Source organism: Neomonachus schauinslandi, chromosome 10, assembly GCF_002201575.2.
Source record: "Neomonachus schauinslandi chromosome 10, ASM220157v2, whole genome shotgun sequence".
Lineage (NCBI taxonomy): Eukaryota > Metazoa > Chordata > Mammalia > Carnivora > Phocidae > Neomonachus > Neomonachus schauinslandi.
In genome coordinates, this window is record NC_058412.1 from 69,130,002 (window position 1) to 69,157,138 (window position 27,137).

Here is a 27,137-nt window from a genome sequence, read left to right on the forward strand (position 1 = left end):
TTGGCCTTGTAGAAATTATTCTTGGTTATGTGTATATGTTGTAATCAGAGGTCTGCTCTATACTTGTTTGTTAAAACTCTAACAGATGGAGGGACAGATGTCAGAGCAATATAATTTGGCTCCCTGTCTGATTTTCATCGTTGCACACGATATGTGACTGCCTTTCGGCAAAAGTGAGCACAGGTGTACACTCTAGACGGCAAGAAGGAATAATACAGAAAAGCAAATTTATCAAACTTAATGACAAGGGGGAAGGAGATGCAGGAGACAAAGCTGAAACTTTTTTCTCCCCCTCTGGGAAGTATTGTATTGGAATTAGCCTTTTAGAGTACTCTTTTGTGTTCTAAGTGGTAAATAATTTTACTAATGTGAAAGGATGCTGCCAAATAGCATAACCTTCAAATGTCAGAGTGTTGTTTACCATTTATTTGGCAACTCTGGACTCCAACCCTGTACATTTTCCATTTCTTGTCTAATTAAACATTAACTCTAATTATGAGGAATCATTTAGGTGTTCATTTGTCGTTTATCAACAAGTTATTTTCACATTGAGAATTATTTAAAATGTACTCAAGTTTTATTACTTTACTATGTTATTTCATTCCTGCAGTTTTTTGGAGAATGTTTCAGGCTAATGATTCTGATTATTTTTCTACTTTGTATTGTATTTCATACTATGTTTATGATTCATTGTCAGTCATCTCTGTTTCTGAAAGGATATTCCCCCTCCTTAGTTTTTAATCAAATTAAGCTGCATTTTATAGAAGATTGTAAAGTCATTTTAAAAATGTGATTATTGAATAATACACGCTAGATTTATAGACTAAATAAATAAAAGAAAACTAGCAACATTTCAGTTCTTTTATCAATATGATACCAAAGAACTGAGCAATTGATAATGACTTTTAAATGTTTATTCAGGTGTTTGTTGCTCTATAGATATGGACAATGATTAGCTACAGTTTAGGCAAAGAAATAGTAAGGATCACGTCTCCTTTAAGATTATACAAGAAACACGTTTTTTCTAGAGTTCACCATAGCTTTACAATCATGTTTTAATTATTTTTTTTAATTTATTTATTTATTTGAGAGAGAGAGAGAGAGAAAGAACATGGGTGCAGGGTGCAGGAGGAGCAGAGGGAGAAGGAGAGAAAGAGAATCTCAAGCAGACTCCCTGCTGATCATGGAGCCTGACACGGAGCTCCATCTCACAACCCTGAGATCATGACCTGAGCCGAAATCAAGAGTCAGGCACTTATCTGACTGAGATACCCAGGTGGCCCTTAATTATTTTTTGAGTAAACTACTACTAGCTTTTCTTTTAGGAAACTTATCTAATAAAAATACGTGGTACAGTGTAGAACCACTATATTTTAAAAGGATCATATTTTATTTTCTCAAAGTCAGGTCAGTGCCTAGCCACAGGACTGGTATTTTGATAAATGGACATGTTTCCTTGTCTGTCTGTGGCACATTGTGTCCTTCAAAGTAGACTTCAGCAAATATTTTGTTTACCTACTTTACCAAAATTGGATTCTACTTAACAATAGGCAGAGTGAATACTTAACTTCTTTAGTGAGCATTTATGTAAGCTTGATATCCAAACTGAAATAAGCTTTTTCATATATCTTCAGTATCAGATGAAATCATTAATTCAGTTAAGTATGTACTGAGGCTCTTCTACGTGCCTGGCCCTTTTCAGGGCACACAGCTGCTAGTAGAACAATGCATAGGAGAGCCTAACCCCTGCCCTCAAGACACCTACATTCTAAAGGCTGAAGCAGATAACAGTATGCAAACAAATAAGAAATGGTAATTGTGAAAAAAAATGAGTAAGCAGATACGGAATGACTGGAAGATGGATCAATGGGGTGCTTGGAACAGACATCTGAAGTCACATTTGACCGGAGACCGGAATGCCAAAGGAACCAGCCATGTAGAGATTTAGGGTTAAGCCTGTTAAGACAGAGGGGTCCACAAGGGCAAGTACTTGAATGGGAGATGAAATCAGTGTGGCTGGAGTCAACTGAATAAGTAGTGGAGATGCTGAAAGCTGAGGCCATTGAGAAGGGCTGGGGCCAGATCCCAGAGAACCTTATAGGTAGAAAAGGAGTACAGCTTTTATTCTAACTGCAGTGGAAAACTATTGGTGGGAGGTGGGGAGAGAGAATTTAAGCAATGTAGGGATATAATCTGATTTACTTCTTTAGAAGTTTAGCTTGGCTGCTGTGTATAGGAAGAAAGAGTAGAAATGGGGAAACCGCTGAGGGAGCTATGACAGTGGTCTAGGTGGGAGATTAGAGCAGAGTCAGAGATACTTTAGTGATAAGGGTAAGATGTGATAAATTCAGGAAATGGATTGGAATTAGAGCCTACAAGACTTGTAGACTTGCACGTAGATTGGGCATTGTGGAGAGTTTAAGAGAAAGATCAGAAAAGCTAAGTTCTGAACAATGGGATTATGCCATTTACTAACATAGAGAACATCGGTGAAGGAGCATGCTGAGTTGGTTCATTTGGAGGGTGCCTATAGTATTCAAATTGGAAATGTTAATTGGGCAATGGATGAAGGAGCTCAGGAGAGAAGTCAGGCTGTTAGTAAGTATTTGGGGGATTTGACCAAGATCCCTTAAGTCAAGGGGTAGGTGGAAGAGAAGAGCACCAAGAAGGGAGACCTGGAAGGAACCTTCCATTCTTCATTGTTCCAGATGTGCATTCAGTCCCATGATGACAACAACTAATGATTAAAGTCTGTCAGAAGCAATATTAGACTTTCCTGACTTTTTGAAAGACAAACTTGCAAAACCACAACTCCAGAATATAGTGCTAATAATAAGCAACTGTATCACAGTTGCAATTAGTAAAGCTAATTGTTGTGCCATGTAAGTAGGCAAGATAACGAGAATTTCCTAGTTTCTTTTAATTCCAGGTAGTTTTTCTTTTATTAAATGGTATTCTGAGTTGTTAGAAACAATGAGAAAGCAGAATTACTCATACTTGTTTTGCAACGTTCCACCACCATATGGTGTTTAACATTAAAGGGTTCTATTTCTTTTTTTTTTTTTTTTAAAGATTTTATTTATTTATTTGAGAGAGAGAGAGAGAGCAGGAGAGGGGGGAGGGTCAGAGGGAGAAGCAGACTCCCTGCCGAGCAGGGAGCCCGATGCGGGACTCGATCCTGGGACTCCAGGATCATGACCTGAGCCGAAGGCAGGCGCTTAACCAACTGAGCCACCCAGGCGCCCCAGGGTTCTATTTCTTAAAGCAGGCAGTCTGTGATCAACAGTTTCTGCTGTCCTCTTCTTTATGTGTTTAATACAGTATTAAGCAACTTCTCTCTTAAAGCAGTCCCCTTTGGTTTAGTACCACACACCCACACAAGCTCTGTAGACCCACCCCCATGTTTATCCAATATTACCAAGGTACATAGTTATTGACTTTTTGGTGATAGCTTCACATTTTCAGAACACCAGGGTAGTGCTTAATAGGAGATGATTTCAGTTACTCCTTACCTGTAAATAAAGCTTAAAATGAAGTTTCAGTTTGTGGCTTTGTAAAAATCAATTACCTTGTTAAACAAAGTGACTCAGAAGAAGCATCACCTGTTGATTGGACCTACTATTTTTTCTTCCCTTTTTGAACATCACCTTTGGTAAAATGTTGACCTTATTCCTACATTTAAGTCATTTCTTTTCCTTTTTTTTTTTTTGATCCTATGATGGCAGATATTATGAAAGAATGATAGTAACTTCTCTTAGAGTCATGGACTGTTAGGGTAAGCGAAGGCCTGAGAGATCCTCTGCTAGCACCTCCTCATTTTGTTGATGGAAGATTTGGAGCTAAGGCAGATTTCGCAGGGCTAGTCAGTGGCCTAGCCATATAGAAACATACATCAAGTAATTGCTAGTGCTTCGTCCCAGGCTCATGCTATGGCTGCAGACAAAAGAATGTGATCTCTGCCTTTGAGAAGGGAGACACATACATCAACATCGATGAACCAACATGATGACTGCTATATAGAAAGGGCTATGCGATCCAAAAGGGGAGTAGCGCCCTCTCGTGCCTGTACTTGAGCAGAGACTTCACGGAAGTCCTCTTCACTGTCACTTCTCTTCTTGGTTTAAAAAAAAAAAAATCGCTCGTTTCTAAGGAAGATGAGTTGGATTTGTAGTATTGTGTTCTATCTGGAAGCCATTAACGGGTCGTGCTTTTCCCTTTCAAAGTATAAAGGTACCAAACTGACCAAGAACTTTTATATTCATTTCCCATCCGTAGAGGCAACGGTTCTGAGCTATGATGGGAGTATGTTTATGAAAATCCAGCTCCCAGTGGTGATGCACACAGAGGCCGAGGACGTGTCCTTACGGTTCCGATCCCAGCGTGCGTATGGCATCCTCATGGCAACCACCTCTAGAGACTCGGCAGACACCCTCCGCCTGGAGCTGGATGCAGGGCGTGTGAAACTGACGGTCAATCTAGGTAACAACTGGCCTTCCCCCATAAAACTAATACTTTTCACTTTTTGTTCAGTTTTGCCTGCAAGCATTTACTGAGTAGCCTGTTTTGCCATGGAAAGTTAAAACACTTAATGGTCTCATTTTCATCATTTAAATTAATTTAGGTTTTGGGGGCATCTTTTGATTGTTTCATTTTGTTTAACATAATTTACCATTTTGTGATTTCTACCACTGAGGATTCTTAAAAGGGAAGCCGTATGTATCAATGAGGTCAATTGAAAGTATAAATTGTTAAACTTGAAGAGGCCTCAAATAATTTCCACTGTTATGTTTACTGATACTCTGATTTGCTATACGCGATACCCTTTCAGATGAATAAAAAGCCATCTGCTTTTACTTTAGATAACATCTGCACAAAATATCAAATTTCTACTCCGTGATGTAGATCAACAGTTGCTTTTACTCTACTCCCTGGGCTTCTCCTTTGACCAGTCACCTTTGTGGTACCCCATCTTTTCTGTTTGGAAATACCGTGTGGTGATACCTTGCTACCAAACAGCAATCCACAACCCTTCAATGCCCAAAGACTGCGGCCCGTAGCAAACAGCCATGAGAACACGGAAACACAGACTCTTCTACAGAGAAATAATGCTTTCCTGCTTCATCATAGCGTTAGGGGACAGTCACTACAGTAAAACCTCACAAAGCTGTATGAAATACGGGGGAAGGCTAGGCCGAATTAAGAGTCGGAATTGTAGACTTAAAAAAATACACAGTTTTGTTTTCGATTACATTCCAAAGCACAAATTGATAGCTAGGCAGGCTTCTTAAGGGAAGGTCTTACCAGGCTGATTTTAATGGGTGGATAAGAATTATCAGTCATTAGGGTGTCATGTCATGCAAATCGTGCCATCAGTGTACAGGGAAGTCCTGGCATTCGGTTTTCTTCCTGAAGCTGATCTTCTACAACTTGTTTTGTTTACTTTTTCTCAGGCAATCTCTGTTGGTAAAGCATTATAAATATTCTGCCCAAGAAGTTTCATTATTATCATTAGCTCCAAGAGGAGTACAAATTAATGAGGTTTTACTGTATTTCCTGGAAATGCTAAACACACACAAAAATAAATTAATGGAGAAAGAACAATAAAATTTGAAACACAGATTGACACTAAGAGTAGCAAAATGTGATGAGGTGAGGCATTTGTGGAAACTCTACCTACATTTTCAAATTGTGCTGGGCAGAATGGTAGCTCATAAAATATAAAATTATTGCAGTGATAGCTTATTGCATACAATTACATTCAATAAATATTAGTTAAATCAAGCGAAATAATAAGGGTGGTTTTTAAAAGATCACTAAAGAACGCACTGCACTGTCATTTACTGTTCTGTTAGAGTTCCCTCTAGTGACAAGGATAGGTTACTACAACAATTCAAAGGAAATTGCCTACTCGCAGTAAAGGGGCTGCTAGCCGAAGTGGAAACACTCATGGGAATTTTCCAACAGCAAAGCATTCTGTGGAAAGAGTTGTGTAGGTGCTGGTCCTTGGCTGTTTGCAACCACTTTTCTGATGCGGTTGACGACACATGACAAACTCAGCTATATGGAAACAGAATCTAGGTTTCTATTTTTCATGTTCCCCAAAGGCATTAATTAAATACAGCAATGAAAACCAACAAATATGTATCTATACATAAAATAAACATAAAACATCCCACACAGTCCTTTAAAGACAACCCTTATAATCACAGTCTGTGTTATTCAGATCAGACATTCTGTTCTTAGAGAATCTGTGTTTATAGAAGAAGGAAGTGTAAGAAAAGGAAGATCAATACCAGTGTTAACCATGACACTTAGTACATAGAGATAACATTGTTCACTCCCAAGAGAGGCATAGGCTCATGTGCTCTGAAGAATGACATTACTCCTTAGCCACTTGAGGCTTCTAAAGGAAAATACAGTTGTTCCTTACTTCCTCCAATTAATACAAGGCATGGAATCCAGCCGGTATCTGGCTGTTACCTTTTCTGCCTAAGCCAATGATAATAATAACAAAAATAAAAAATACATTAGGGTGAGATTAGAATAACTTCGACTTGCTCTCCATTTGACCACCACAATTCTCAAGAGTTCTGTTGGCCTTTGTGGGATATTAGACTCTGAAGGTCCAAGATGTCTGAGCCTAGCTGGGCTTGCACTATACCCCATTGTGACGGAGCACTTTTTAATTACGCTGAAAACAATGATAATGTTCTTTCACAGATGGGGAGAAAGTCGCAGCCTCTCTAAGCCAAACATCTTTGACAGTTAACAACTCTTTCTTTCACTTAGATTTGTCACCATGTAGCTTTGTTTGAATTGGCCATTTAAAACAAAACAAAACAAAACAAAACCTTCTATTGTTGTTTACAATGTGAAGTTTTATAACAATGAATCTGGGTTCTAGAAGTATGTAAAGAATACAAGATATGGACTGGCCATATTTGCATGTGTCTGTCCCCGGAAGGGTGGACTGTGATTTTATTGGATGTCTGCAGCTATTACCTTGAAGGATAAATTTTCATTTTTCATCTATTCTTCCCCATCTAGATTGTATCAGGATTAACTGTAATTCCAGTAAGTGCCTATTCAAAATTTTTAAAATGTTATTCCTCCATTATGATGTAAGCTAGTACAGAAAAAAAAAATGAGAGCAAGAGAAAGACGTTTATCAAACTCATGAATTCACTTTTGAAGTATACCAGTCCATCATCTGGGTTGTAAAAATTCATTTTGAAATCTGTCCAGCTGAAGACTTTCCTGCTGTAGTTCCTACATCTAAGTGGGAAAAGAGATGACAAATATTTGAGAGCAGACGGTGCACACACCTCTATAGACCTTTGAATAAGGCAAGTAGCATTTGTATTTTGCCTGATCTTGGACTCCAGTAGCTCTCTTCATCACCAAATTAGGAAAACAATACTGTGGGTCTATTTCCTTCACTTTCTGTTTTTATCTCTTGACTCAAAATATAGAAAAAAATTGAATTCCTTTTATTTTGAGAGCTACTGCTAAACTCTTCTAAATTCAACCAAAATTTTACTTAGAAAAATGTATTTTTCAATGTTATATGTATACTTGTAAAGAAAATTACTTGTCTAAGAGTTTTTTCTTGTTCATTAAGAGTATTTACATGATGAATTTTTACATCCTCATCACATATCTGCAAAAATAATCAAAACCCTTCAAATCTGTGATATGCATGCCAAACGATGAATCAGAAAAGATGCATGGACTGAGTTTTATTTGACTATGGACTAGAGAACCTGAAAGGATATAAGGACTGTGATTTTATTTTGAGTTGTAGCATTACCTTAAGAATAAGTTTATTTTATTTCTTTACGTAAATGTTCAGGTTTTTTCCTTTCCAGTTTTGCTGACCACATTAAGGAATCTCCTCCAATGATACCAAAGTTGTTAGCTATGTAAATAAAATGGTTCTAACAAGGTTCTAATCTCTCATTGTTATAGTCAATGAGAACAAACATTTTCTATATCCTTGGAAAATGCTGAATGTAAGTTGATGAAGTCTACTCCCAAAACCACTGGCTGTGTTTGCAAATAGCTATGTCGTCCTCTGAGGAATGAAATGGTGGACTTAAACGTACAAAACAAGAAGTTTTACTAATGAAATACATACTACTTTAAACACCATGAGTCTTATAACTCAGATTTGTCTTCGAATATTTTAATATTCATTTTAAAGTAACATAAATGTGAATCTTTCCAATCATAGCAATAAGAAGGTAACTGAATCATGACTTATGAAAAATTAAATTGATAAACTATCATACAAGGCATTAAACATCATCTTGAACAGAACACTTCCTGAAATAATCTCTCAAAGCTCTCACACAAGTGGAATTTTCCAAGTTTACATCATCTCCTATCAAACCCCATCCCACACTTCCTGAGAAGGAGCACAGTTTTTGCGAGTCTCACACCACGGTCCAGTTTGCTTTCAGCTCTGAGGCACTGATGCGGGCAAAGTGGCAGTCACGAAATACTTTCCCGAAGCTAGATTTGTGCCTTAATGCAGTTATAGATGTTCTTGATACATCCTGAGTCTTAGAAAATAGTAGGAGGAAAATCTTCCTTTCTAGACTCCTGTTTTATGTACTCTTGTTTATTTATATTAAGCATACAATAAAGCATGAGTTTTTAAATTTACAAAATGTAACTATATAAACTCTAGTTTTGGAATTCTACAATGGGAATTAACTAAATGAAGTGTGATGCTGTGTTTTCTAGCTATACCAATGAAATATATATTTATAGTCTAATTACCCTTGTTAGACACTTCTCTTCAGTTGGCTTATATTACGAGATTCTAATATTAAGCACAGTCTTTTTTTCTCTGGATATTCCACAGAATAATACCTTTGAGGACAAAGGTTTTTGCTGGTTAGTGAAATTTTTCCCTTTTAAGGAATATGCATTACATGTAAGTTACTTGAATTAAATGAATGATTGTGAGCTTTCAGTGCACACCTCGGACAGGACTGCAAATGCCTTAACTTGACAGCAGTCACTGGAAAGAACATTCGATGCGCAGGTAACGCTTTCATTTTCTTTTGCCTTTATTTGGGGAATAGTGGGCAGATGTGGCAAGAACCCCAAGTTCCATCAAGAATTCATGTTATTACTCAAAGTTAGGAGAGAGAGGAATTTACATATCAAATAATGCAAATCTAACTCACAGTAATTAAATAAGCAGAGATTTCCACCTGGAGTGCATTTCCTACCCCATAAAAATATAAATTGAAATATCTGTATCTCAGCATAAATTGTAGTTTGAATGACTGATTTATTACATTCACCCCTTGTGAACTTTAAGTTCGTCTGAAACCGAGATGAATGTACATTTATTAAATCACAGTCATCCAGCATTTACCACCATCTCTAAAAATTATATCATACCTAAGATATCAAAGATAACTCAAGTGATATCTTTTAGAAAATTTCCACAGCAAATATACAAACTATAATGTAAAAGATTATCTTAGGTTGAGAATTAATATTAAACTCTAAATTATTAAGGTTGGATGGAAACATTTTCAAACTTCTCAAACTTACTCAGAATTTGCTCTGCTGTTTCCTTTGGTGGCTCCATCCTTCTTCATCCCCCGCCCTCAGTGTAGAGCAGATGTTACTTGATAAGGAAAAGAAAATATATATGTTATCAGACTATCCAATCTTTGCCCTTGAAGAATAGGTAGTGGGTGAAGAGGGAAGATGATCTAGCTTCATGTATTCAGATGTGTGGGACCATCAGAGATGGCAGGTGCGTTCCTTTGTCAGCCATTTCTGTTTGAGTAGTTTAGATGCAGCAATAGAGTCTTCAAGGGAGGACAGCCTTTTGTTTGGGTTCCTTGGAGAAAGGGAAGATTTGAATTCCAGAGAGCATCTCTGGCAGATTCTTTCTTGCCACCATTTTTCCCCCTCATAGGAAAAGCTGTCAGGAATCTTTAGGTGGAAAGAGAGCCTGTTTTCATTTAAAAATCAAAAGGTTATTTTCATGTGTGAAGAGGGTACTTTTTAAAAAAGAACCTTCTCTATGAATAGTGGTCATCTCAGTGTCAAAATGTATGCTTTGATCTTTCAAATTACAAATGGGATGTCTCTGCACACAGTGTCAGACCAATCCCAGCTCTCTGACATCCATTAGCTTGTATCATTGCTAAAATATGTTTGTTATCTGCAACTTGGAATTAAATTAAGGTCAGTTTGTACAGATTCATGGCCTGGAAGGTGAGCATGGAAGTGTGTTATCTCACACTCTCCACTCTCCTCTATCCACAATAGAAATAAAGGACTAGTCAGACTCCTTGTGCCTTCTCAATCGATATTCCAATATTGAGAGAAACAGTCTGCCATCATAAAATAATTGTGTATGGAAGTTGCTTAAAGAACTACCATCTTTTAGAGCATATCATTTCTTCTCTGGACAGTATTTCATAAAGGTAGATGAGAAAGGACTCTAAAGTCACATTCTTCTAACATAAAGAGAAAAAAATATATGAATTAATGAAAAAAAGACAAGTTGTAGACTATTTTACAAAAAAATAATTATTGTAGAAATTACTAACTAATCATTAACAAGTTATTACCGAGAAAATCCAAATCAGATTGAGTAGTACTTTCCTGACTGACACATGAATTATTTGCATAGAAAGGCGTGTCTGACAGTCTCTTCCCTAGGTTCATATTAGTGGACTTAATATATCTTTTAAAAACTATAAAGATTGCAAAGGAAATTTTCTAATCCTTACGAAATTATCTCAAATTCATTATTAGTTGGATCTGTCCTGGCCAGCATTCTTACTGTGTATTCTCTTTGTCTGCCAAAGTACATAGCCTAGTATCTTGGTTAACTCTGAGGTAGAGTTACCGAGACAGTCTTAATCTTAAATTTGGTATCCAGTAGTTCCCTACAATACTCCCAAACTCATTAGGCTATGTATTTCTCTATAATTTTTTTCTGAAGACTTGGATTTGTAGTGATATATTGCATCTTTAAATGATCCCAAATTTTATTCCTTCTCTCTTCTCGTAACCTTGAAATTTGTTAGTGCTATAATCCTTAACAGTTTAAATACATTGGGCATTTGAAAACAAAATGTGTTCCTATCAACTATAGATGAGTCCTAATTGTCCTGTAAATAACTAAATATGTTAGGATGCAGGGAGACTTTCATGCTTACGTTTTTGTTAGTATTTCTTTCTTTGCTTTCTTTTATTTATTGGTTTTGTTGGTTGCTTTGTTTGTTTGTTTTTATCTTTTCAAATCAATGACATAATTACAGAATGTCCTTCTTGCTCACTGGAAGGCTTGGGGCCACCTCTGCATCCACTTTAAAATTGATTTTAATATAAACTCATGATCTCTGATGTTTGTTTTGCTTGTTGGCATTATTTTGGATTCTTTATGCCTTGTATATGTGTCTCTTCTCCTGCCCACCTGATCTTTCTTCCTACCAAGATATATTCTTCCTCTCCACTTCCAATATTGTTTCCTCCTGTTCTGTTTCCTCTTGTTTTCTTACAAGAATAAAAATTCTCTGGGTTGACAAAATATTTTAGTAGGTAGACCCTCCAACTATTTTTGGCTTCTCATAGAAAATGGTTTCTCTAGTGCAAAGACAACAAAATTGCAGATCACATTAATGTGGACAGAATGTCAAGGGTTGAAGTTCAGCTCCTTTTATTTGCAGTTCAGTGTCTAAAGTATCAGAGAGAAAGAGAATGTGAGGCCGAGTACTTAATCTCACTTTGCACTTGGACAGAGTGAAGAAACACTCTGAGGAGTATGCTATTGGAAAATGTACTGTGATGGATATTTGGAGTGGATAATAAGATCTTTGTATTATCATTTTATTACCAGAATGAAAAGATCAACTGGATATTAGTTATCACCCATTTTTTTTATGTAGTAAAAATGGAAAGCAATAAAAGAATGCAAAATGTCAAACAGTGGCACTTAAGCCATATTAGATTGCTTTGATCAGACTGCTGTTTGGCAGGCTCCTTAAAAAGACAGGAGGAAATTTCTGGGGCCTGGCTCTTGTTAACATGAAGCAAATGTTCAGTTCAGAGCCACTGCCTGGTGCCTAAAGAGCAGACAGCTGGGAAAGGGAATCTTCTAGCTCCTGCCCTATGCAACAGTTGCCCGATTTGTGGAGTTGTGTCATTCCTTCTCATGACTGGTGCTCTTCATCTGCTTAGGACAGGGGCTGCTCAAGCAGTAAAGGAAGATGACTTTACAAATACAGAACATAGGAGTTTTGTTTGTTCTTTTAGTTACTGGTTACTGTCATTTTGGGTTTGGGTTTTTTTTTTTTTTTAAGCTGAAAGTAGATTTAAGGAAAGGAGAATAAAAGACAGTTAATATATGATTATTTTTAGCAAAAATCTAAGGGAAATAAAATACTGAGACCATAGTTTTCTGATTACAAAAAAAAAAAAAAAAAAAACAAAAAAAAAAAAAAAAAGGAAATAAAAAAATAAAAACAATTTTTTTAAAAAAAAAAAAAAAAAAAAAAAAAACCCAAATAGCTAAAACAAAGGGAATTAGCACATGACAATGAGTCTTTAGAAAAATATCAAAATTGGAATGAAATTTAAGGAATGCCCATTTGGATTATCCACATTTTAAATTTATGAGCATTATAAAGAGTACAGTTTTCCCTGCACATTTAAATGGCTACATTGGGCAAATCTTAGTGGGAGGGCCTGAGAAGTAGAAGACTTGGGTCCATTTTCATGAACAATCAATCTGTTCATTGTTTATATACAAATACAGAATGCTGCAGTGTTTTAAAAGACCATTCTTTTGTGCAGGTTCCTCTTGAAATCAGGCTCAATTATTAATTGATCGATTGAAGCATTTTCTTATTGCTATTGCAAAAGACTGTGCTCAAAGTGAGGCAAAATTCCAGATTGGGGGGGACTGAATTCATCAAATTTTCTTTCATTGTTGAAACTTAGCATTTTAACAACGGCCTAGGTAGATATTGTCAGAAAGGCCTAGAAAGTTTCAGAAGAACCATTCTGATTTGATATTCCCTTGGTTTCTGTGAAAAGGATTTTTTTTTTTTATATATACAACCAAGTTTCACTGAACGTAAGAGACAACAGCCTGTTGATGAGATGTTTTTGTTTGTTGTGTTATTAGAAAGAGCTGGTTTCGGGCGCCTGGGTGGCTCAGTTGGTTAAGCGACTGCCTTCGGCTCAGGTCATGATCCTGGAGTCCCGGGATCGGGTCCCGCATCGGGCTCCCTGCTCAGCAGGGAGTCTGCTTCTCCTTCTGACCCTCCCCCCTCTCATGCTCTCTCTCTATCTCATTCTGTCTCTCAAATAAATAAATAAAAAATCTTTAAAAAAAAAAAAAGAAAGAGCTGGTTTCTAAATATCCATCACTCCCTTCATAGTTTTGAGTTTCTTTTTTCTTTTCCATGTGTTTATTTATGTATTTCTTTTGGTAGGGATGTAGCATCTCAACATTTATCATTGATCCAGAAAAATCAAAGATAGAAATTTGAATCAGGTATTTCTTGCCATTAATAAGATTTTTTTTTTTTGCTTTTAGTTTATTTCATTGTGAGATGCATGATTCAAATTTCATTTGTTTTAAAGAAAACAATAATAATTTTCTGTATTTGGAGCATTTTGTCTTTTACTTGTACACCCTGATTCAGGTTCATAGAAAGTTAACTACTAAAAAAATAAAAAAGACTAAAAAAAACTCAGTAACTTCTATTTAAAACAGTCTACAATTTTTAGGACAGCCTTAATATTCAATGATGATCAAAAGCACCATGCCATGGCACTCATTTTAGTAGTATAGAGAAATACAGATTAGAAAATTTTCTACAAGTTTTAGGGGAAGGAAAGGAAAAATAACATAGGACGAAAACAGGGAGACTAACCGTAAGAGACTCTTAACTCTAGGAAACAAACTGAGGGTTGCTGGAGGGGAGGTGGGTGGGGGGATAGGGTAATTGGGTGATGGGCATTAAGGAGGGCATTTGATGTAATGCGCACTGGGTGTTGTATGCAATTGATGAATCACTTAATTCTATCTCTGAAACTAATAATACAGTATATGTTAATTAAATTGAATTTAAATTAAAAAAGCAAGATTTCTACAAGTTTTGTATTCCTAATTTTACTCAAAAGAAAGCCACTAACAATTTACACCCTATCAATTGCTTATCTATCAGAGAGTATGAAAACAAATATCATGATCATGGATTTCAATTCCTCATACGGTCACTAGAAAGGAATTATGCATCTGCTACCCGCTGAAATAGATGCATAATTTAAAAATGATGCCTTTGTTTACTTAACTGTGGGTCAGATCTGATTAATTTAAGCATTCCAGCTTGGCTTCCATTTATAGGAGTATACATATTCTTACACACCATGGTTTAAAACGTAGAATGTGAATTTTTTTTTTTAGCTCTTGGAGAACTTTGATGATTTTTAAAAGTTTTAGCCTTGAAAAATAGGTGTTTTTTAAATTTGATTAATTATTTATATATATTTTACTATCTTATGGAATTGGCAGTGTTTTCTGAGAAAATAGCTTGGCTATTTGAAGATGTTTGCATAATTTGAAAATGCTGATTTTTTTTTGAAAAATTGAGATAAATTGCAAAAAAAAATGTAAAAGATTTCCTAGCCTAAGTTTCAAAGAAATGCTAAGGTTCATATTTAGTAAGTTAGTTTCCCTAAAGATTATGGTATAGTATATAAACACTCATCAAAACATAAAATGTTATTTTACATTGATGTCTATACACTCAATAATTTGATATTAACCTAGAATTTTAGACTCTCTTTATTACAACAAAAACTCATGAATTTAGTTCCCACTGACTCAGAAGTTATGTTTATTCAAATGACCTTTAGACTGAATTATTTCACTATATACAAAAAGAATTTGTTAAGCCATTGGAAACTTTTACTAGATAATAGAAGTGTACTTCTAATCCACTTAAGAGAATGCACTTTAAAACATTGAAAAAAAATTAAAAATTCAAAAAAAATTTTTAATTGAGGATAATTGACACACAATGTTACATTAGTTTCATATGTACAACATAGTGATTCAACAAATTTATACATTATGCTGTGCTCAGTACAAGTATAGCTTCCATCTGTCACCATACTAGGCTATTACAACATCATTGACTATATTCCTTATGCTGTGCCTTTTATTCCCATGACTTATTCATTCCAAACTGTATCTCCCAGTCCCCTTCACCATCTTGCCCATCCCCTCACCCCCTCTCCTCTGGCAACCATCAGTTTGTTCTCTGTATTTATAGGTCTAATTCTGCTTTTTGCTTGTTTATTCATGTCTGTGTGTGTGTGTGTGTGTGTGTTTCAGATTCCACATATAAGTGGGATCATATGGTATTTGTCTTTCTCTGTCTGACTTATTTCACTTAGCATAATGCCCTGTCTAGGTCCATCCATGTTGTCACAAATGGCATGATCTCATCCTTTTTTATTGCTGCATAACATTCCTATATGTATATTCCTATATGCGTCATGCACTCACACACATACACACATGCCACATCTTGTTTATCCATTCATCTATGAATGGACACTGGGTTGTTTCCATATCTTGGCTCTTGTAAATAATACTGCATTGAACATGTGGGTGCATATATCTTTTCAAGTTAGTGTTTTTCTTTTCTTTGGGTAAATACCCATAGTGGAATTATTGGATCATATGTAATTCTATTTTTAATTATTTGAGGAACCTCCATACTGTTTTCCACAATGGCTGCACATATTTACATTCCCACCAATAGTACACAAGTGTTCCTTTTTCTCCATATCTTCACCAACACTTGTTATTTCTTGTCTTTTTGATTTTAGTAAGAAAATACACTTTTGAATGCTTGAAAAGAATTTGTTTAACTTTGCTCACTATCCTTATCTATTCGTTAAAAATAATCCCTGAAGACTGTTATTGGTCATTACTTTAGAATAGTAATATTGCTTCTATTATATTTTATGTTAATTTATATTGTACCTCTGGGTTTATTAATTTTTTTATTAAGGAATAGACATGTATTCAGGTTATATTAGTTAATGAAGGTTTATTATAAGAACACACTAAGAGTAGCTACAGACAAAGAAATCATTCCAGTCACAACATTACAGGTTTTGTGGAGATTAGAATGGGGCTCAAGAGCTGAAAGGCTGTTCAATACACAGTGTAGCTCCAATGGCCCAGGTATTTTGTCATACTTTGGGGAAGGCTCTTGAAATCGGGGTGGGGGAGAATGAATGGGGCCATCAAAGAATTTGAAAATTGAAAAGTTCAATGTGCTCAACGCTCAACTTGTTACCAATGGAAGCAAAGAGCAAGATGGATAAGAAGTGCATTATGAAAACAGCTTCCCCAAAGATAAAGTAAGAAATTCTAAAGGTATTTAAATTACCATTTTTTTAATTTGCAGTTAATACTGGATTATTTGCTCGTTGTTACTTGTTCTTGGAATGCATCACTCATAAAGTTGTGAGAATTCTTTATCCTCCTATCACCCTTCCCAGGACATCGGTATAAATAAAGACTTGAAAGATTTAGTGCAAAGTACTATTGAAATAAATTTCAAAGTCAATTGCCTTTTTCTATAGATAATTATTATACTTAAAATTGCCTTGGAAATTTAGGATTTAGAGTAAGAATGATCAATTCTCTTTTAAAATGTGCATACAAATATATAGCCAGCCTGTGAATATAGGCACTCATTAAATTGTCAGATACATGGAAAAAAAAAATCAACCCATTTTGGAAATCAAGAAATTTTGACTATAAATAAATGTGTACTACTAAAAAATCCAAAGAATTCTGAAACATTTTACATTTCAATAGGTACAAAGGAAATTAAAACCCAAATATTATAGAACTAATAAACTATAATGGCATGACTTAAATTTGCTATTACTGATTTTTCATGCATTATGAAGGTGTCCAGTAAAAGAAAATAAAAAATAAATGATTTAATAAGTTATGCAAATTCCCTTGGACTACATACATATTCACCTAATAATGTTGAAATAGGTGGACCAAAATGGAGGTAGGACCTGATAATGACTTTCTGCCAAAGTAATATAAAGCAGGTCCAGGTCATTGAGCCAGTTGAAGAAAGATAAAATAGAGAGAAAACATATATGTACAAAAGTAAGTTCTATTATGATTCATCAGTGATCTCAGAGCAGTCAATTAAAGCTGATTGGAAGCATCTGTGAGCAAGATCTTGAGAAACAAACCAGATTGGAATAACCATGAATGAAAAGATACTTACAGATGCATTGCTGTAATTTATCATTGACTGTAATCCACTAAGTGAAAGCCTAACTGACGTAATCTTATCATAGGAAGATTGACCAGGAACAAGCATGCAGACATAACATTACTTCTAGCAGTTGGTAGACCAGCTCCAAGGAACCTGCAAACACTATTTCCTCCAATTGAGCAAGTTAACTTGACATAAGATTTAATTGCTAATAACTGTTGCTATTGTTGGACAAGCACCTTTTCAGAACACTTCCAGGGCAGGAAGGCAGGCCATTCATTTCAGAAGACTTTGACCCAGAGACACCTTCAAATAAAGGAGCAATCTCAATATTTTTCCCATTACTAAAATAAATGGTTGAATAAAGTCTTAGCACTCAATAACTAAATCATAGCACTTAATGACAAATTAGCCTGATAAATAAGCTAATGACAATATAAGAAAACAATCAGGTTAACACTATCTGTTATTGCATTATTAAATTTGTAAGTCATCATATCATTGCTTGGGAAAGAACACATATTATTATTCCAATTTTTATATGATGGATGGATGAATTTTCATGTGTTACTTGTCCATAGCTATCTTTGATGCAGTCATTGAGGAAAGAAAAAAAGACCAAAACAAATGAGATGGCTATAGTTCAACATTTCTAAAGACAAAATATTTCTTATATTCCTTAGAATGTGTTTTATTAAAAAAATACTTTCATAATATTTAAGACAAATACAGAAAAATAGGATTTCAAGCATCATAATGGCTTCCCAGGGAAAAGAAAGGAAGGGGACAAATAAATCAACAAAGCCAGGAACTGAGATTTATTTATTTCTTCTACTATGCTTTTTATTTTTGGAGAAAGTTTGTTCAGGAATATCCCAAAAATAGTGAGGGAGAGCTAAATTTTATAAATTCAGTCTTTAAAGATATTCCAATGCACTTATATTAAGATATGGAAAATAAAACACAGGTAAAGCCATCTTTGCTTGTATTATACAAAAATATGCATTCTTCTTGGCCTTCTTATAAAAAGAAATTCTATAACTATTATAATAGAGTAGTCAGATAAAGAATGATATATTTAATTAAATAATCTCTGTGTTTCATACTCTAATCCCATGGCTTTTTAGTGAATTACCAAATATTTGTAAATTTCTGAATGCTCAATATCTGTATGCTTTTTCATTTTTTTCATTCAGATAGTTTGACATTTTGTAAGTATTGCATAAGATGTGTTAAATAAGTATCACTGTAAATCAATATAATCCTTTTCTTTTCATGTCATACCAACACTGAATAAATTTTCCATTTATAATGCTTACTTAAAAGCACATTAACTACTTAGTACTTAATATACCTGCAAGCTATCCTATTATGTGATAAGCATTTCTTGGAAATGACCTTTTTTCCTTAAAATAAAGTCACAGTCCAAATTTTTTCTTTCAGTATATTAGTTTATATTATTACGCTTCTTCTTAAACTTGCCAGTCGAGCTAGATTAGATTTAGAGTTATTTTAAAACATTCTTTGAACAATATAGTTATATAATCTGTGTTCATTTTTACTGTGTTGTAAACATAATTATATTCTTAAAAGGTAATTTATATTTCTTAAGATGTATGTTTTTCACATTGAAAATTATTTACATCAGAGATACTTATCCTGGTCTGTCATAAATGGGTACAATCAATGTTAATGCTATAGAGGCTAAATGTTTCTTAGTAGATGATTTAAACCTTGTTGATTCATTTGCCTAGAGCTATGATATTAAGCCAGATATGGAGCAGGAGGTGAGGCAGCCACATATACTAAAGTTTATTTTGTAGATAATAGAAGAGGGTTGTTAGGAAAATGGCAGAGGAGTCTCTGCAGGGTGTTTCCAACAGCTCTCCAAGGTCAGATCTTTTTGCAGACAATGCCAATGTTTTCTTATAATCACTCATTAATTCTTGAATACCTCAATTCTTAAACCAACTGTTTTCTTTGCATTTGGAAATTATTGACTGCTAGCCTTAGGCTATTTTGCTCTCACAGGCTCTACACAATATTAAATTTGTTTTCAAGGGAACTGAGCAAAAAAGCTGTCCAAATAATTAGCCAGATAACTGAGTCACCCAAGCTCTCCAACTGTACGACTTACCAGATTCTGTGCTGCCAAATAGGAAAACAAAAGGATGAAGCCTTCTATTTCCTGATACTTTTTAGTGAATGTAAGCATTAAAAGTTAATGGAGTTATTTTTTCTTTAACTGTTTGGCTTAATTCAATATCAGGAGATATTTCCTTTAACACACACACACACCAACAAACTCTAAACAAATAGACCCATTCAGTAAATAATTAGTGAATGGCTATTATGTTCATGGGACTGAGCTATAGATGTGTGATATTTTCTTTGAAATTTGAACCCACTGAGGGAAAATATAATAATAGTGATAATATAATAGTGAAAATAATATTATTACTATAACTGAGGGCTTACTGTGTACTAGGCATTGCTTTAAGTTATTCAAATGCATTAAATCTATTTGTGTTGTGAAGTATCCCTATTACTAGCTTATTTTACAGATATAAATACTGAGGCCCAGAGAACTTAAATAGATTACCCAAGTTCACACAGCTAGTAACTTACGGAACTAGAATAAAAACCAAACCTGTGAGTCCAGAACACATGCACCAGACCAAGATATAGGGTTCTAGCACTTTTAAAAACACAAGGGCAGATTTAAATAACAACCTAACCAAAACAAATAAAATGTAATTAATTAGCATGTTACTATTTTATTTCTCCAGAGAAATTAGTTTATAAAATGCCTTTCTCCTGTTGTTCGTGTTCATTTTTGAAAAACTAACATCTGAAAGCTTCATGTCTGACATTCTATGATTTGCTCAAGTACTTTTTAATTAAGGAAGGGTATTTCTAGTATTTTTAGTATAAAGAAATGTGTCTATCCTTAGGACTCTATACACAGCACCTTGTTTGTACAGAAAAGGCAAGTAGCTCTCTTCATAAAGACAGTCTGAATAGTTGTCAAGGATGTATCCTCAACTAAATTGAGGAGATGTTGAGGAGAGATAGAGAAGAGGGACGAGTACATGGCTTGGCAAGGAGCTCCTCTTCATGATTGTTAGGATAATTATTAGTCTGTCACCAAGCCCAGGTCCTGACTGATGGGCACCAGACTTGGCCAGGAAGACAGCTCTGAGACATCTTCTCTGATATCCCAGAGGTCTTGCCATTAAGTGCAGACAGTATGGGGGAGGTGACCCAGCTGCACCTCTTAAGTGAATAAATGCAATGTTTTGCTTCCAGCCTTGTCTGCACATTTCTGAATATAGAGCTAAACGAAACTTTAAAAATAAATAAGCACAAGACTTAATTCTCCTAATCAGGGCTGGCTTCAACAGCGTGCAATTTGCGTAGTCGCCCATGGCCCTATGCTTAGAAGGACCTGTGCTTGAATTCAAGGTCAGCTATAACTGTCCAAAAATTATTCATTTTGAACAGCAGTCCCACATTTTCAATTTGTACCGGGCTCGCAAATTATGTTCTCGGTCTTTCCCCTAGTAATGTTAGTGAATAGCAGAAGAAGAATTTGGAAGTACAATTTTCATGTGTCTAATTTTAATTTATAATTAAATTCCCTAACTGGTTCATGTGAGAAATATAAACAAGAGAATTTTGCTTCCAGCCCAATATCTAGGCATGGAGAAAGATAACATAGCAACATTTAATGAGGAGTTATTCCTTCTCCCCTCCTTCTCCTCTTCCCTCTCCTCCTCCTCCTCCTTCTTCTTTCTTTTTTAAAGCAGAGGTTAGATTATTTTTTAAAAGTAACTACTTTAGGGATGCCTGGGTGGCTCAGTCGTTAAGCGTCTGCCTTCGGCTCAGGTCATGATCCCAGGGTCCTGGGATCGAGCCCCACATCGGGCTCCCTGCTCGGCGGGAAGCCTGCTTCTCCCTCTCCCACTCCCCCTGCTTGTGTTCCCTCTCTCGCTGTGTCTCTCTCTGTCAAATAAATAAATAAAATCTTAAAAGAATAAATAAATTAAATAAAATATACCAGTAGAGAAATTATGACCTAAAGGGTATATAAGAATCTCAGCTTTGTGGCCCATACATCTAAGTGCTTTAAAAATCAGAGTTTAATTGGTATGGGTTTGCTTTTCTCCAGCCACATCCATTCATCCGGAGACAGCTGTCATTTTCGTCTACTAAACATCTTTGATCACATTGCTTCATAGATCCATTAGCTTTGTTCATTCTTCTCTATTGCTCTTTACTATTTTTTCCCCCCACATTCAAAAACTAGTATAAGTGGTTTCACAAAACATTTTCACATAAGGCTATCTTCCAAAAAGGATCTAAAATTAGTATTATGTGCATTTTATTATGTATATTTTGGTTCAAAAAATATACATCACAAATATGAAAATTAATTAAGTACACTTGCAAACAAACCTGATATTGGTCAATGAAGGCTCATTTAATCTTGTTGGAAATATAGACTAACCTCCCATGGAACTATCTGTAACAAGGGAGAGTTGAATTAATTATGTATACATCTCTTAGAAGCTATTCTTTTCTTCATTAAATAAATTAACTTACTGATTTATGCCGCAATACTTCCAAATAGAATTTAAAGTGATTAACAAAAGTATTTTAAAAAATTCATTGTGGAGAAAAGCCAGTATGCAAAAAAAGAAACAAAGGGAGAAAAGAAAGGAAGAAAGAAAGAAAGAAAGAAAGAAAGAAAGAAAGAAAGAAAGAAAGAAAGAGAAAGAAAGAAAGAAAGAAAGAGAAAGAAAGAAAAGTTAAAGGAAGGAAAATAATCTAGTTGATCAAATTAAGCACAAATCCTAAATCTTGGTTTCCTTATGGCTAGAAATAAGGAGAGGCAGCCTATTCCATAACTCACATGACCTAGGAGGAAATGGCCTACAAAATCTTCAGAAGAGAGCCTATAAATTTGGACTTCGCAATTAAGGGTGTGTTGAGAACTCATGCAAGAGGATATTGTACATAGACTAACAACAGTAGCTTTGAAGAGCTCTGAACCTTGATATACATAATCAGTGATGTTCTGGAAGAATAGTTGTTTTTTTTTTAATTCATAAATGACATTTTTTTAATCAAATCTGATTTTAAAAGCAAAGGGTTACTTGCACATGGTTTTTAAAAGCCTTTCTGGTGTTTTCTGATAAAGAAAATCCTTTTTCTAAAGGGAGAAATGAACCAGCTAGAAGATTCTGTAGAGTCCAGGTGTTCTGGGTGGTGCCTCAGGGACCAGGTTAGCTTGCTTTTTAAGTAGCAGGGCAACTGCCATTTTACATCATTTTTATGTTCTTTATGCAAGATTACAGGTAGAAAAAAAAAAATAATTCCACTGATTTAAAAAAAATAATAATAAAATCACTGCCCCAGTTTAGCTTCTGGATTTTCACATTGCACAACTATATTTGTTCTGAAATAAGGCAAGCTTAGGGCGCCTGGGTGGCTCAGTTGGTTAAGCGACTGCTTTCGGCTCAGGTCATGATCCTGGAGTCCCTGGATCGAGTCCCGCATCGGGCTCCCTGCTCGGCAGGGAGCCTGCTTCTCCCTCTGACCCTCCCCCCTCTCATGTGCTCTCTCTCTCTCATTCTCTCTGTCTCAAATAAATAAATAAAATCTTTAAAAAAAAAAATAAGGCAAGCTTAGAGAGATACTGGGTCAGAGTCTCCAACACTGCCCAGTCCTGATCTGATTCTTTAAACAGAGGAGAGAATAAATTACTATAGTTAAAAGAAAGGGTTTCTTAAAGATCACTATTTCACCACATAACCCTCTGATCTGTGATTTAGTTTCCTGAGTGAAGCCCTTCATTAAGCAGGGGTATATCCCGGTACATAATGGTGCGTTTCCTGCTCCTGACTGACCATTTCCTGATTATTTGGTACTAAATTCTGAGTGATACCAAGATGACAAAAACAGCTCTCCTCCTTAAAATTTGACTACATAAATTAATAAACAGATTTGTTAGTATATATCAATATTGTCCTACTGGTTTCATTTGAGCTTAGTAATTCTGGGTCTAGAATACCTCAGTGAAGTTCTCTCTGTCTTCTGCCTATCCATGTCAAAATAAAAATGATGAAATTGCCAATGACAATAATTACATCTCATGAATTTAGAGAACTTCACTATAATATTGTACTCTTTCATGTTGCCACAAGGTTGGAAATGGTACAAGGCTAGTTCTCTTCCTTCCAAGAATGACAAAATGTTTATTAAGTTGGCTTACAGGAGAGTATTTTTGTTATGTTCCTACCAAGTATCCTCATTTTATAGATGAAATATGAGGAACAGAAAAGATAAATGACTTACTTAAGGTGACATAATTTGTTGATAGAAGACCTAGGGAAAAAATCTAATTTTCTCCACCATCCCCTCCTATAGTGAAGTTATGAAGTTATGAAGGTAAAAAGTTATGAAGGTAAAAAGTAACTAGCAAATGTGGTTACTAATCTGGTCAAAAATAGCTATCATCTTTTATCAAGTCCTAGTGGTTCAATCAAGGCTCTGTAGTAGTAGATTTCAAAGAAGGATCTGTATGACTAACTACTGAATCCACCCCTCACTCCCACACACATCCCCTTCCTCTCTGTCCTATGCCTCAAGTTGAGGTTATCTTCAACCCTTCTTAGGGGTAAAATTGTAAAGACAGATGAACTTCTTACATGGGTAGGTTATAAAAGGACAATCAAGTTGAACTAGACTGAGGAAAACTGAAATGTTTTTGTGTCTACTTCCATCTGTAATGAATGACTTTAAATTATTTAAATGAATGTAAATTAAAAACTGTTAGCTACAGAGTCACCAGAAAACCTAGTGGATACCACCAACTAGAAAACAAACACTTATACCATAACTTAAGCCCTGTTAAATACTGTTAGGAAGCAGTATTTATTCTTGCCTGACTTTCACTTTAGATGCAGAACAAATCACAGTCATGGACCAAATCATAGAGTCAGATCTTGGTGTTCTTCAAGAAGTTCAGTCTAGTTCAGCATAATATAATGGCAGAATAATTTAAAGAAATTTCACTAGACTGCTAGTCTGGGGAACTGGGCTCTTCATTTAAATAGCAGAACATCATCTAATTGCTTCAGACCTCAAGGTGTTTGTAGACGGCTCCATGGGCTGCTCTACCTCCCACATCCCTTCTAGTTCTAAAATTCTTTAACACAGCATTATCCTATAGAGCTGACTTGTGATCCAGTCTGGTTAAATATTAGCTGTTGTCATTCAGCCACACTGTACCTTTCTTTTACTGTCTGCAGATCATTTTGGGGCCTGTGGAAAGGACACTAGAAGGGGCTTAGAAGACCTCAAGATTTCAGTCTTAATTCCACTCCTTACTGACTCTGAGTCTTATAATAATACACTCAACCTTTCTAAATCCTCTTTCTTAACTAAAATATGGGGAAAAAAATCTCTATGACTTAAATAATAGGTTACAGTGAGAATCAAGTGTAAAATTACAAGCAAATATTAACTCCCTTCAAAACATAAGGAATGATTATCTTTAAAATAGAAACAATGCTATTGGCTTTCTTTAAAATCTTTAGAATATTGCTTACTATGTCTACTTGGACTCCTATAACAAATGCCATGGACTGTGTGACTTGAATGGCAAACATTTATTTCTCATAGTTCTGGACTGTGAGTCCAAGGTCACTGTTGGCAGGTTTGGTTCTCGGTGAGAGCCTTCTTCCTTGCTTGCAGATTGCCACCTTCTTTCTGTGTCCTTCCATGATGGAGAGAAAGAGTTCTGATGTCTCTTCTTCTCAGATAACCCATCCTGTCATGAGGCTCTACCCTCATGACTTCATCTAAACCTCATCACCTCTCAAAGGCCCCACCTCCTTCTTAACACCATCACATGAGGGATTAGGGCTTCAACCAATGAACATGCAGCCCGTAACATTCACATTAATGCTGGGAGAAAGATGTTACTGCCAGTATTTTGATATCCTCTAAAGAAGAGGAAATCTCAAAAGGAATTCAGATCATCCATGGCTGTAGGGACTATAATTTTGCCATTAACATTTTTACAACAGGACAAAGGACTCTCAAACTCAAAATTAAAACAGTGAAGCCACCTTTCTTTACCAATTCCATAGGTTTTAAATGTGAGAGTGTGAGATCTCTAAGGCATTACAGATATCATCCACACCATTTCCTCCCTTTCTTAAGTAGGTTTGTTGACACCACCAAAAACTGTATGTTTTTTTACAAATTGCTGATTATGGGGGCGCCTGAGTGGCTCAGTCGACTATGTATCTGCCTTCAACTCAGGTCATGATCCCAGAGTCCTGGGATCGAGTCCCGCATCGGGCTCCCTGTTCAGCAGGGAGTCTGCTTCTCCCTCTCCCGCTCCCCCCTCTTGTGCTCTCTCTCTCTCTCTCAAATAAATAAATAAAATCATTTTAAAAAACCCTGCCAATTATGTGGACTCAGTCCCAAAATGATGGCCCTTCTATATCATGCCTTTAGTACGTTTGGAGGTATGGTATGCCGTTTTAGAGGTTTCCATCTACCATGACTTATGCAGAGGGTGTGTAAGATTGTGATCATTCTGTAGAGCAAGCGGGAAGTCATAACAAAGAGCAACTTTCCCATTCCCTTCATTTAGATGTAGGGCAACTGAGAAGTTTTGCTTCTAGCCAAAGGTCATATAGTTAGGAGGCAGGCTAATGCAGGTGAAAGCATGCAGGCTTTGAGTCCTTTAAACCTAAAATGGAACACTTTTCTATCACATTTTAGCTGTGTGACCTTGAGGCAAGAAGTTTTAGTTTCCTAGGCCTTCAGTTCCACATCTGCAAAATGTTAACAATGTAAAGATGAAATAAGTTAACAGACAAAATGCCTGGCACATAATAACATTTACCGGCCCAACTTCTCTCTTAGTAGCAAATCAAGGGCTAGCAACCACAATTCTTAACTCCTTGTCCATTACACTTCAAGTTGCACAAATAACAATACTGTTTTGAACTGAGAATATTAAGTGCATTTTTTAAAACCTTGTCTTCCAAAATCAATCTCTTCACATTTTTAATAATGCAAGAAAGGAGCTTCAAGTTGGCCCACAGAGATTTTTATGAACCAAAGGGTTATTTTTAATTGGATTTTGGCCTGTTGTTATGGAAATAGTTGTTTCATAGATTAAGCATTATGCCTTGAGAGCAAGATCAAGCCCAGAATGTGGTAAAATGATGGTATCATCCCTAAGCTTCTTTTTCTTGACAAAACACTTTTAAAATTAAGAGAACGGGAGTGAAGCTGCTTCAAAAGCACATATTTCTAAGAGAAAAAGTCTCCCCTATAAAAATAACTTTAACATGATATATTCTCTTTTCAAAGATCAAAACTAAGAATGACCCTTGCTGCCAGTAGGATGCTAAGATTCTGCAGAGTTATTAAGCGCTTCTTTCTTCACTGTTGAAACTAGAAAGAGTTCCTTTGATCGTGGAACTTGCTTTCAACATTTGGTCTCAAAGCTTTTTTTTTGCCTTTTTTTTTTTTTTTGCAGTTGCTGAACTAAGAGGCTTCCTCTAGTTATTTAGTGATCAATCTCTCAAAACTGCTCTGTCTAGACTCGTTTTTATTCATGTATCCGGATGTGTAATTTAACTTTTCTGAAGAAACAAAAAGATTATTTCTCATCTTAATGATGCTTTCTTTTAAAGACATGAAGCAGTTCCTCCTGCAAAATTTAGCTTATCCCACTGGTTTGTTTTAAGCCCCAGAGAAACCCCAACCAAGAAAAGCGGAGCTTGCTCC

At 35.6% G+C, this 27,137-nt stretch overlaps 1 protein-coding gene across 1 annotated transcript in view; it reads left to right on the plus strand.

Moving 5' to 3' along the window:
* NRXN1 (neurexin 1) overlaps positions 1–27,137 on the plus strand; it is a 1,112,161-nt gene that overhangs the window by 512,032 nt on the left and 572,992 nt on the right. Inside the window, 2 exon segments of the mRNA XM_021701263.1 lie at positions 4,276–4,479; positions 7,048–7,074. Coding sequence (XP_021556938.1) covers positions 4,276–4,479; positions 7,048–7,074 — 231 coding nt within the window.